Here is a 13,298-nt window from a genome sequence, read left to right as displayed (position 1 = left end):
TAGTAAAGATAGATGGCAGTGAGAGGTTGAGGGTGAGGGATAATCAAGATAATGAGATTGTGAAACAGATATTGCCAACACACAAGCTTCAATCTTCATCCAAAGAACCAGAAAGGGAGAAAAGAATAAGATTGAAATTTTATTTTCCTGAGATTTGTTTGATTAAAGAGATGATGCCATGAATTGTGATCCATTGAATTTCAATCCTTTTTCTTGCAATTACTTCCATTCATTTTCTTTTGGAGATTTGTGATTTCTTTTTTATGTTAGTTTTGGAATCTGACATGTTATGTCCTCAAAAAAATCTGTCTTTTTTCTCCATAGTTGCAGCGTCACCCATCATCCACCAAAATTCTTTAATTTTCCCATAAAAATAATATTTCTTTTCATGATTTTCAATTACATTTGATTATTTAAGCACAACCATATATAAATATAGACAAAAGTATACACACAGTTCTATCACCAACCCACTTTCCCTTCTCTCACTCATGAAATAAAAATTAAACCTTTTAGCCTTTTTGTTTCATTGCCTCACCAACCCAAAGTTTCTTTTTCTTTTTCTTCTCCATTGCATTTTCATTACCAAAACCTTAAGAAAAAAAAAAAAAGCAACTTCTTTGATGGAGAGGGCAAGGAGGTTGGCTAGCAGGGCAATCCTTAGACGCTTGGTTAATGAAACCAAGCAATCAAGCAATGGGCAAATGAGCTGTAGATCACCTGTTTTATACACTCCTTCAAGGTATGTATCTTCACTGTCGCCTTTTGGTTCCAAGTGTTATAGCAGATCAGATTTGTTAGGAGGTAGAAATGTACCAAACAGTTTTGGGTCACAACAACTTCGATCCATCTCTGTTGAGGCATTAAAATCGAGTGATACTTTTCCCCGCCGCCATAACTCTGCAACCCCTGAGGAGCAGACCAAAATGGCTGAATCTTGTGGGTTTGATAGTCTTTATTCCCTTATTGATGCAACTGTGCCTAAAGCTATACGTATTGATTCCATGAAGTTTTCAAAGTTCGATGAAGGGTTAACTGAGAGCCAAATGATTGAACACATGAAAATGTTGGAATCTAAGAACAAGATTTTCAAGTCATTCATTGGGATGGGTTATTATAACACTCATGTTCCCCCTGTGATTTTGAGGAACATAATGGAGAATCCAGCTTGGTACACTCAATACACACCTTACCAAGCTGAGATATCTCAAGGCAGGCTTGAGTCTTTGCTTAACTTCCAAACCATGATTACTGATCTCACTGGTTTGCCTATGTCAAATGCTTCATTGCTTGATGAGGGAACTGCTGCTGCTGAGGCTATGGCCATGTGTAACAATATTCTGAAAGGGAAAAAGAAGACTTTCATCATTGCTAATAATTGTCACCCTCAGACAATTGATATTTGTAAGACTAGAGCTGATGGTTTTGATCTTAAAGTGGTTACTGCAGATCTTAAGGATATTGATTACAGCTCTGGTGATGTTTGTGGGGTTTTGGTTCAGTATCCAGGGACCGAGGGCGAGGTTTTGGACTACGGGGAGTTTATTAAGAATGCTCATGCTCATGGTGTTAAGGTTGTCATGGCAACTGATTTGTTGGCATTGACAGTGTTGAAGCCCCCAGGTGAACTTGGGGCAGACATTGTTGTTGGCTCGGCACAAAGGTTCGGGGTGCCGATGGGGTACGGTGGCCCTCATGCTGCGTTTTTGGCTACATCTCAAGAGTATAAGAGAATGATGCCTGGACGAATTATCGGTGTTAGTGTTGATTCTTCAGGGAAGCCTGCTTTGCGTATGGCAATGCAAACCCGGGAGCAACATATTCGCAGGGACAAAGCTACCAGTAACATATGCACAGCTCAAGTAAGAGATTCGTCCTTAATCTGTGATTATTGTTCATAATACATATTTCTCTTTGTATTTGGATGTATTGTCTTTGCTTTGTTTGACTTGATATATTGTTTTATCTAGGCATTACTAGCAAACATGGCTGCTATGTATGCTGTTTATCATGGACCTGAGGGCTTAAAGGCCATTGCACAACGTGTTCATGGTCTTGCTGGGGTATTTGCTTTGGGACTGAAGAAACTTGGCACCGTGGAAGTCCAGGGCCTTCCCTTCTTTGATACTGTAAAGGTTACATGTGCTGATGCCCATTCAATTGCTGATGCTGGTTACAGGAGTGAGATAAATCTTCGGGTTCTTGATGCCAAAACAGTGAGTCTGATTGCACCTACCCGTTTGTTCGGTCAACAAAATATTATATATCATGAGATAACCGGTACTTGGCTGATTTGCAGATTACTGTTTCGTTTGATGAAACAACTACTTTGGAAGATGTGGACAAGCTTTTCGAAGTATTTTCTGGTAGCAAACCAGTGAGTGCTAATAACCTCCTCCATTATAACAATGTTCACACTTGTATGTTTTTTGCCTTCTTAACCTTTATCTAACTTTCAGGTCTCATTCACTGCTGCATCTCTTGCATCCGAGGTTGAGACTGCAATTCCTTCTGGACTAGAACGACAGAGCCCATATCTTACACACTCGATATTTAACATGTATGTCACTTCCATAAAAAGGATGAGCTACTTGTAGTATATAAATCATATTTGTTACCCTCACTTTCATCTTTTTTCTTTTCAGGTATCACACAGAACACGAGTTGCTTCGATACATCCACAGGTTACAGTCAAAGGATCTCTCCTTGTGTCATAGTATGATTCCATTGGGATCTTGTACGATGAAACTAAATGCAACGGCTGAAATGATGCCTGTTACATGGCCTGGTTTCACGGACATTCACCCTTTTGCCCCTCAAGTGCAGGCTCAGGGTTATCAGGTGCTAATTCACAAGCATCTCTTCACCTAGAACATGTTGATACTTTTTTTTGTTTTTTATTTCATGTAGTCAAGAGTAGATTTAGATCTACTTTAATTTATTGATGAATTATGGTTTCTATTCTACTAGGAAATGTTCAATAATTTAGGTGAACTGTTATGTACCATCACTGGGTTTGACTCATTCTCTTTGCAACCTAATGCCGGGGCTGCTGGCGAGTATGCTGGACTAATGGTTATCCGTGCATATCATATGGTAAATGACACTAACCTGCTTATAATCCTCTTCATTGAAAGAAAAAAAGAGATCCTTTTACAACTTCTGTTGATTATGCTGATGCATACTCTGGATAAATACTGCAGTCAAGAGGGGACCATCACCGCAACGTGTGCATCATACCTGTTTCGGCACATGGGACAAATCCTGCAAGTGCTGCTATGTGTGGAATGAAAATTGTTTCTGTTGGAACCGATTCCAAGGGTAACATCAATATTGAAGAGTTAAGGAAAGCTGCTGAAGCTAACAAGGACAAGTTGTCCGCTCTTATGGTATGAATCCATTACATCCATTGCTACATTTACGTTTAAAGTCAATGAAATTGGACATGCAAATCCAACTTATCAATTCAATTTCAGGTTACTTATCCTTCAACACATGGAGTGTATGAAGAAGGCATCGATGAGATATGTAAGATTATTCATGACAATGGAGGTCAAGTTTACATGGATGGGGCTAACATGAATGCCCAGGTCTTTTCTTTTTCCACTTATTCTAACTTTTTGTTTTTACTCTTTGTTCTTTTTTTCTAATCTTTTTCCATACAGGTCGGTTTGACAAGTCCGGGTTTTATTGGAGCCGATGTTTGCCATCTGAATCTCCACAAAACCTTCTGCATTCCACACGGAGGTGGTGGACCTGGCATGGGACCTATTGGTGTCAAGAAGCATTTGGCACCATTTTTGCCTTCACACCCTGTGGTATATACTCCATGAGACTTACCTATGCACATATATGTATATTTGTTAGCATTTATCACTTGCATTACATTGCAAACGGCATTTAGTGGTGGATTCTTCTGCAGCAAGATTTTCTGACCCAATGTTGATTTCTTTGTAAATGTACTGTAGGTACCCACAGGAGGTATCCCAGCCCCAGAAAAATCAGACCCTCTTGGTACCATTTCCGCTGCACCTTGGGGCTCTGCACTTATCCTGCCGATATCTTATACTTATATAGCCATGATGGGATCCAAGGGACTCACTGATGCTTCAAAGATAGCTATTTTGAATGCAAATTACATGGCAAAACGCTTGGAGGTATCTGCCTTTCTCCTTGAAACACTGTCTTATTAATCTTTAGAAATTAGGCATTTATTATATAGTAAATTGACTGTAATAAGCTCGAGTTATGAATTATCACTCCAATTATGATATCAACCTTTTCATCTTCTCTTATGGTAATTGATTTATGTTATCAGAAACACTACCCCGTTCTTTTCCGCGGAGTTAATGGAACAGTTGCTCATGAATTCATTATAGACTTGAGAGGTTTTAAGGTAATCATGTAGTACACAAACTTTTTGAGCTTTCTTCTATATACTGGTTTGTTTCCATGGCTGATTGCAAGTCACTGTTGCTGTAGAATACTGCTGGAATAGAGCCTGAAGATGTTGCCAAACGTCTTATGGACTATGGATTCCATGCTCCTACAATGTCGTGGCCTGTTCCGGGCACGCTCATGATTGAACCTACTGAAAGTGAAAGCAAGGTATGGTTTCACCAATATCTACCTACATTCGATATCCCTCTTCTCTCTTTCTCACTCTTGTCCATATTTGATATCTTTTGCAGGCGGAGCTGGACCGGTTCTGTGATACTCTTATCTCCATTAGGGAAGAAATTGCTGAAATCGAGAATGGAAAGGCTGATATCCACAACAATGTTCTTAAGGTGAAATGGCTTGTCCCTAAACCATTTTCATTTCCCTTTCTTTGATAATGACCAAAATATTTATAGCTCAATAAACCTACTACTGCTGGAACTATAGATTTTATTCACGAGCTTATACACACTTGCAGGGAGCTCCTCATCCACCATCTTTGCTCATGGCCGATGCATGGACAAAGCCGTATTCTCGGGAATACGCTGCCTTCCCTGCTTCCTGGCTTCGAACTGCTAAGTTCTGGCCTACTACAGGTATGCCTGAAAACCTCTTTACAGTAGATTTGGCTTTTCCTGTTTACGACATTAAATTGGTGTGCATAACATTGAAATTGGAAGCCCTATGTTGAGCATGAATTTGCATGTTTTTGCTGTATCAGGACGTGTTGACAACGTATATGGTGATCGCAATGTCATCTGCACCCTTCTTCCAGTATCGCAGATGGTTGAAGAGGCTGCTGCAGCCAACGCGTAGGCCTAGGCCTCATCTATGTTGCGATTGAAGCCAACGTCTTCTTTTTCCTTCAACAAAAAAGGGGTGGGGGGGGTCCAATGTCTTTCTTGTTCATGTACATAAACTATTCACCATTTGCATATGTTCATCTAAGCTGTGACTTTCATTTTATTGGTATACTTATGATCATCTGCTTCAATAACCCCCCCCCCCCGGGGGCCGCCCAATAAAAAAAAGTAAATGCAATTCAAATGCTGTACTTATTATCATTGCTCTATTTCGTAAAACCTATTGGGCTAAACTCGATCTTGTATTCTAGTTGAAAGATAAAGCAGCAAAATATAAGCACTTGCCTGATTAAAAAAAAAAAAAACTCTTTAAAAATACCTAGACAGCCTAAAAAAAAAAATTCAGTACAGTAACTTTTGATGTATCAAGAATGGCTTTTTAAATATAGACTAAAGCATCTAAGCAGGCTTAGTTAATTTTGACCCAAAATTGAAATTTTGAACTAGTTGATGCATATAATTAAATTTGACTATATTAAATATTTTCTAACTCAAATTCTAGTTGAATTAGAAACTTGAAATTGAATTGAGTACAAATCAAAATGACTTGAACTCAAATTAATTCGAACATATGATTTGATTTGAAAAAATAGAGCCTCAAATTAAAATGATCTGGACCTAAAATTATAGAAATCAAATAAAAAAAATATGTTCAATTGATTGAATTGAGAACTAATTGGTCTTACAGTTTACCATAGAAGTTGAACTAAAATATTAAGCACCCAGTCGAAACTTGAAAAGAAATTAAAAAAATCGGTTAAGAATTGAAAAAAAAAATGGTTTTTTTTTCATTTATATAATTTGCTTTTTTAATAGACAATTTCCTAAGTTTCTGATTTTATTTATATTTTTAATTTTATGCAATTTTCTTAATTAGTATTATTTAATATTATTTTTTAATTTTTAAGATGACAAGATGAATTGAAAATTTAAGATATAATCAATTTGACATTGAATTAATTTTTTTGAAAATATTACATTTTTTAATAATCCAAATATTAAACAAACCCGAATTTAAGGTCATGGTGAACGAGGAATATACTCATTAACTTGTGGAGCATTCCCAAGGGACTAAATGAAATTTTCAGCAAACATTGCCGACAAACGAAAAATACCCATTTCCTTAAACAGGTCTTTCTCTCCCGGTCAGAATTGGCTAGATTCTTGGTAGCCAATATACGTCAATGTTACCAAAATTAGCTTAGAAAAGCCTTGCCTGCCTTTGGATTTGCAAAATTTATCACCTTCTAAATGCCCACGAGTTAATATGATTTTGTTAAAGATTATTAGACGTCCGAAAAATCGTTAGGCCTATCCTTATGTCACTTAGGCAAAAACATGAGTTTTGGTTGATCAAGTAAAATGCTTATTTAATTGCCATAAATGATAGAAACAAGCCAAGAAGATAAATGCTTTGCTTTTAGTTAGATATGTGTTGATAATGTCTCTCCTCCTGAGCTTGGATAATAGGTAAGTTGGGTTCATAAAAACAAATTGAAACAGGTGAATTGAGAGAATAAGAGATTAGATTTCGAAATTCTCTCTGATATTTAAGTTAATATTTGTCAGAATAGAGAAACAATGGCAAAAAAGTAAAGGGTCTACTCATTTCATTCATAAAAATTAATAATCCAATAAGGACCTAGACTGTTATTTATACAACAGGAACAAGAAAGCTGAGAGACCAGTACTAACAACTCTCCTAACTGAGCCTCAACTGTTTATCAGTTGGAAATGGAAACAGTTACAACAGTTAACAGACTTAACTAACTTTTAACTACAATAACTAACTATATTGCAGAAGCATTAATAGTCAGCAAACTTTCCTAGGTACATTCCTTAATAGAATCTATGAAAGTCAGTGAAAAATTGAAAATAATAATGTGAATCAAAACAAATGGGAGGTCATACTTAACATCAACTTGAACTTTAATATATATAATTGATAATTGAGTTTTGGGGAGGTCATACTTAAGGTCAACTTGAACTTTAATATATATAATTGAGTTTTGGGCTCCTTGTTGACTGCCTAGGTCTAACAATTAGCCAAACATTGACCGATGCAACGTCTTCTATTTGTTAGAAACATTGGTAGTTCATACTTTGTGCACGATTCTTGAGATGTGTAGAAGTTTTTTTTTTCTAACTAGAGGTGATTTCTCTAAATGCCATGTGACATTTGCCTTTACTAGAATTTAGAGTTTGTGTCTTAAAGAGCTTGAGCTCGTAAGGGCTTCCTGCCAATTGGAGCTTTAGCTCCTTTGAGCCTTACAATGGACCATGTTATGGATATTGTCCATTTAACATAGATATAATATTGCATGAGAACATAAATTTGAAAATTTAGATTTCATTTGCTATATAAATTGTAAGAATAAAATGCAATGAATTAGTTGGGTTTTAATATAATATATATTTGGACAGTATAAAAAGCATAAATTTGTTGAATTTCAAATTCACTCTTGATTAGGCATCCAACAAATCCATGGGTTTGAGAAATAATCATAAATGTTATATTTCAATTTGTGTTATCACTCAATTTACACTCTTTTTGAAATTAAAATTTAAAATATTAAATCCAAGTTATCAAGCATTACATTTTTTTGGCCATCAAAACTGTTCATCTTTATATTCATAAAAGAACTTTACAACAATTCAGAATACATTTGTTACAACTAAAGCAAAATAACACTTGTTACAACTAAACAACACATGAACAAACCAAACAAAATACATATGCAAAACAACATATATAAATAAACTAATGGTAGTTAACAAAAAGATCATACAATAAAATGAATTTCCTAACACCTAGAATCAAACACCTGCCCATAACTATGGTAGAGTTAGCAACCTATCTTTATTCAAAATTTTCACCAAATAGGATGATGCATATTCACCCATTTTATCATATAAATCCTTTTTTGAATTGCTTGGCAAACCAATCTCTGGTTTTATTAACGTTTAGAATAATCTTTCTAAAAACTAGATCCTCAAAATAAACTTTCATACCATTTGCATTTCTTATTATTACTATTAATTCTATTATTACCTTATTTATCCCTTTACGTTCAATAATAATAATTTCACTATCATATTCAACTTGAATTTTCTTGAAGCCTTTTTTTCATTGCTAAACTCATTTTTCAAGATTATTCATAACATCGATACTTTCATCTAACCGATCAATCATACAACAACTTGCATATCTCAAAATTACACCAATTCCAATCTTCTTATTGTTTTCATCATACATACCATAACGATTAACCTTTCACAATTCTTCACATAGTTTACTCCAACACCCTGCCTGTTCATATTTCTATCATTCTTTCCTTTTTGATCATTCACAAGCAGCCAAGACTCAGCTGCAACCTTCTGGATTGTCTCAATGGCTTGAGCAAGTTAAAGTTATTTTTCTTGAAAATCACTACACATCTCTCTTTCCATGTTGTCTATAAATCATAGGCAATCACAATCATCATCAAACATTTCTCCCTTTAATCCAAACCTTTATCACTCATCATTATAATTATCCAATCATCAAGAGTGGTAATTTTATCTTTTTCAGTTCTGAAACCTAAGTTGATTTTCTTTTTTTAAAGAAAAGATATTAATGAACTTCTATGCAATGGTTTTACTCGATTTATCCAATTGTCTTGATCATGGGATATCATTCAGAAATAGGAATATGTGTTATCAAAAGATTTCATGTGATTACTTTTAGTATGGAACAAGTCCATCATCCACTTTGATAGCTTATTCACCAAAACTGGTTATATTGTTTCTCTATTGATCAAGAGTTTCGATTTTTGAATAGTATTGTCATCCAATAAGAAAACTTTTAACTTTTTCTGATGAACAATTTGGAGAGCTATTAATTCTAACAATTGATTGTAAAGTTGATTATTTAGACATTTTATTTCACAAATATGGATCTCAAACCTATGGATAGGTATATTCCATAAATTCTCAAAGGAAAAAAGGAAGTGCGTTAGACTAAAAGAGAAACAACTTAGAAAAATAGGAAACAAAGTGATTTAAAATTTTTTGTTTTGTTGATAACCTTAGACCAATAAACCGAATATTGTTTTTTTTATGCCAACTAAATTATCAACCTTATTGTAATAACTAGGGCTTTCACTACAATCATGAATGTTTTTATCCGTATCATTTTTAGCCAAGTCTTTGTTTACACTAGCATTTCCAACAGTGCCAAGGCTTTCCATTAATTTACTTAGCCTATATATGTATTCCAGTTCCCCCTTAGACAAGATCAAATGAACTATGATTTTTTCATAAAAATCTCTTACCTTTATTTGCATGAAAATACAATAGATTAATAGTGCAACAAACTAGCCTGACCCGTTCGTCGGATCTAAGTGCAGGAGCCACAACTGGACTGGGTTATCATTCATACTAAAATCTCACTAAAAATCTAAGTAAATACAACCCATTCACACCATTGGTGAAGTCCCTAGTGGTATCCTGTAACACCCTCAACCCGACCTGATTTGCCGAGTTTATATCTCGGGTACTACACACGAAACTTAACTGAATTATAGAAACAATTGACATAAACTTCTTATTGAAAACGTTATTCTTATTATTTTATTGAAATACTTAATATCTGAAACAAGGGAAAGTATTAAAAATAAATTTTTACACCAAACTCGTTACAACTTATAAAATATAAAAGTTTGTTATAAATGGACTCTTAGGGCGTAACGATATACCACATGTAACACCTCAAAATTTGGAGTTGAAAGTTTTGAGATTTGTAGGTAGTGTCAGTGGCTAGATCGTACAATTGGGTTTGTTTTCGTGTTTTATGTTAGAATGGGCCTGCTGGTTTGGTAGTTTGTTGTGTGTTAATTTGCCTTTGGGTTTGAATCTTCTTGTATGCTCACGGGAGTAATTTTATTTTAGATTTGTTTTTTTAGTTGCTAAAATATTTATTAGTTTTAGCTATTTTAATTAATTTTTATTTTGAGAATAGAAAAAAATCTCAAAAAGAAAAAAAAGAGTGTTGCACGTTCTTCATCTCTTCTCCATTTTGTTCTCTGTGACTTTTCAATTTTCTTTTTTCCTAAAAAGACAATATTCAGTTTCTTTTGATTCTTTGCTTCTTCTATTTTATTGTTGTTGTCGGTTGTCAAAGGAGTTTTGACCTCTAGTGTTCTGTAAATTAGAAAAGAAGAAGGTAGATTTTGCTTTTGGGGATTTTGATAATGTCTCTTTCGTTTTCTATTTTGTTATTGAATTGAAGTTTTTGTTAATTTGTATGTTAATTGAGGTTTTTGGATTGGTTTGGAAGAGCGAATTGAACGATTCTAGTGTTTGTTATCGCGTCTAAGGTGTGTGTTCGAAAACTCTCCCTTTTCGTTATCGAATTTCTGATTTGTTTCCGTGAAATTCGACATATTTCATGTGTTTTTGAATTTGACCAGTCGAAATGTTGATTGTTGTGGAATTGCTTGAAATTCTGAGTGTTTTTGGTGTGTTTCCGTGTAATTGAGGGCTGAGGATTGTTTCGGCATCAAAGGCACATTTTGTAGCCTGTTTTGGTGTGATTTCGTGACCATACAAGTGGCTAGACGGGCGTGTGCCGCACACGGGCGGTCCATATGGCGGTGTGCAATAGGGAATTTAGGGTTTTCGATGATTTTTGGTACTAAACAGCCTGGCCACACGGGCATGTGTCCCCACACAAGCGTGTGAGATCTCCACACGGCTGTGTCTCATCTACTCTTAATTTTTAGCACTTTTAGACAGTAAGTTACACGGGTTGCTCACACGGGAGTGTGTCCCCACCACACGGGTGTGTGTGGCCTTCACATGGGTGTGTAGACCCCCACATCGCCTGGGCACTTCCATACAGTCGTGTGGCCTTATGTCGCCAAATTTTGTCCTATGTCTGTTTTGATCTGATTATGATTTTGTGTATTCCGACCCTTGGCTAGGTCTTTGTAAGGGTGGTCGGGACTTTGTTTTGACTTGGACTTGTGTGTTATTTGCAATCATAGCTCTAATTAAGCAATTCGGTTGAATGTTAATTGATGTTATGTTATGTTTGATTTTGATTCCGGGTATTTGAATGTGTGCATTTTTGATTCTGTATTCTGTTTCTGTAAGTTTGTCTTCAAATGGTGTGCATTTTGCATTTGTATTAATCTTTTTGGGTTTGGTTGCGAAAAGAAGGGAGTCTAATCTATTTTGGCAGTTTCAACTATAAAATGTCTATACAGCGGTTTATCGCAATGCACATTACGACTACATATTAACATTTGAGTGGCTTAGTCCACATACTTGGTGTGTAGGGTTGGATGAGCCTCTCGGGGTCCTATGTGGTTTGCATGGTTGGATGAGCTTAATTAGGTCTTTTTGGGGTGTGATTGAGGGACGGAGAGGTGTTTGGCTGGTTGGGTGGGTTTCTATTACTTGTTGCATTCATTCCGCATTCTGTCTGTCTGTCTAATTGTAAGACTAACTGTTTATAGAATGAAGTGTTTTAGTGCTGATACGTTTACTTTGTTTGTAAAGACTATTTGTATATTGGGTTGCTATTGAGTTTTATTTTTTTTATTGTAACATTTTGGTGTTCATTTATCTATCATTTTTGAACTCACACTGAGCTCGTGTAGCTCACTCCCTTAGTTTATTCCTTTGCAGGTACCCTCATTTTCTGTAGCTGGACTTGGAATGCTGGGGGTCTCACAGTGACATGTTTTAAGCCGGACTAATAAAAGGACTTTTTAGAATTTTAAATTTGTGAACTATTTGGGATTGTAAACAGCTATAAAGACTGTGGTACAATCTAATTTTGGATTTTTGTAAGTAGTATTGTTTTGATTTCTAGAAACTTTGGAACTTTATTTCCAAGCGCTTTCAATGTGACTTGAATTCTCTGTTTTGAATCCTAAAAAGGCAAAATGGTTTAGTTCGATTTTAATAATTGTGTTCGAATGAGATTTTAACAACTCGTTTTGTAAAATTGTTTTAGATTACTTTGGTGATCAATGTGACCTCTAAAATTCGGTCTAAACTCCTAGGCTGGGTTTTCGGGAGTTACACCACGCCACTTTTCCATTGTGCATAATAACCCACTTCCTTGGTACCTTGGCATACTCTTGGCATCGTCCTTCTTGGCGCAATCTCTTCCCATACACTTAAAAACAACAACAAACATTATAAGTTCAAGAGAACTTACTAAGCTTTATCCTAAAATACCCTGGTAGATACTTTATTTTATTTGAAGAACATTTGTGTGCCAAATACCGTTTTGAACCAAAGACTTCCATTTCGGGCGAATACTATTACAATTTTGGCATACACTTACACGCCAACTTACATACTCTTAACTTACCAATGTACCAATCAAAAGAATATATCTTCAGAGCCCACTTTAGACAGACCAACTCTTCACACATACATTCATTCCAGAACAGTTGTTCACAGATGCTTATCGCTGGCGGATAAATACACATTTTCCGAATACTTATTTAGATTTGCATACCATCAAATTACCAATCAAATCATGCTCTGATTTGATATCATACAAGCTCACACTAATAATGCACTATATAGATCATTCAGAAGAATTCCACATCACTTTATTTTAGAATCCCAGATACTTAGGAAATACAAAGACTCAGTTTTAAAAAGATTTTAGAAGAGGACATGATACTGTTCAAATATGGCATATACCAGATAATCAGATTTCAACACTATACAACACAAACGGTTTCAAATAAAAAATTTCTTATGTTTCTTAACTGTGAGTACGCCCATATTCAACACTAACAGATTAACATGAATGATACCCTTCCTAGCATTTAGACACATATTTCTCTTCAAGAACTCAATTACTTTACAATCTAATTATAATTAGATTTCAGCACTATACAACACAGACGAATTCAAATAAACAATTTTTTATGTTTCTCAACTGCGAGTACGCCCATATTCAACACCAATAGATTAACATGAAGGATA

The 13,298-nt window shown here is 35.3% G+C and overlaps 1 protein-coding gene across 1 annotated transcript; it reads left to right on the top strand.

Annotated features, from left to right (window-relative positions):
• On the top strand, positions 1-5,406 carry LOC107962876 (glycine dehydrogenase (decarboxylating), mitochondrial). The gene is made up of 15 exons (XM_016899431.2): positions 1-1,862; positions 1,971-2,216; positions 2,300-2,377; positions 2,460-2,560; positions 2,646-2,841; positions 2,971-3,096; positions 3,204-3,389; positions 3,477-3,590; positions 3,666-3,818; positions 3,969-4,157; positions 4,319-4,396; positions 4,483-4,608; positions 4,692-4,790; positions 4,919-5,036; positions 5,162-5,406. The coding sequence occupies exons 1-15, from the start codon at positions 624-626 to the stop codon at positions 5,254-5,256; spliced, it is 3,144 nt and encodes a 1,047-aa protein (XP_016754920.1). The 5' UTR covers positions 1-623; the 3' UTR covers positions 5,257-5,406.
• The last annotated feature ends 7,892 nt before the right edge of the window (positions 5,407-13,298 follow it).

Source organism: Gossypium hirsutum, chromosome A06 (genome assembly GCF_007990345.1).
Source record: "Gossypium hirsutum isolate 1008001.06 chromosome A06, Gossypium_hirsutum_v2.1, whole genome shotgun sequence".
Lineage (NCBI taxonomy): Eukaryota > Viridiplantae > Streptophyta > Magnoliopsida > Malvales > Malvaceae > Gossypium > Gossypium hirsutum.
This window is presented reverse-complemented; position numbering and strand designations above follow the sequence as displayed.

Coding starts and splice junctions, on each gene's coding strand:
- LOC107962876 (XM_016899431.2), top strand. CDS start 624: ATGGAGAGGGCAAGGAGGTTGGCTAGCAGGGCAATCCTTAGACGCTTG. Junction 3,097..3,203: donor TTATCCGTGCATATCATATG/GTAAATGACACT, acceptor TAAATACTGCAG/TCAAGAGGGGACCATCACCG. Junction 4,609..4,691: donor CTACTGAAAGTGAAAGCAAG/GTATGGTTTCAC, acceptor TATCTTTTGCAG/GCGGAGCTGGACCGGTTCTG.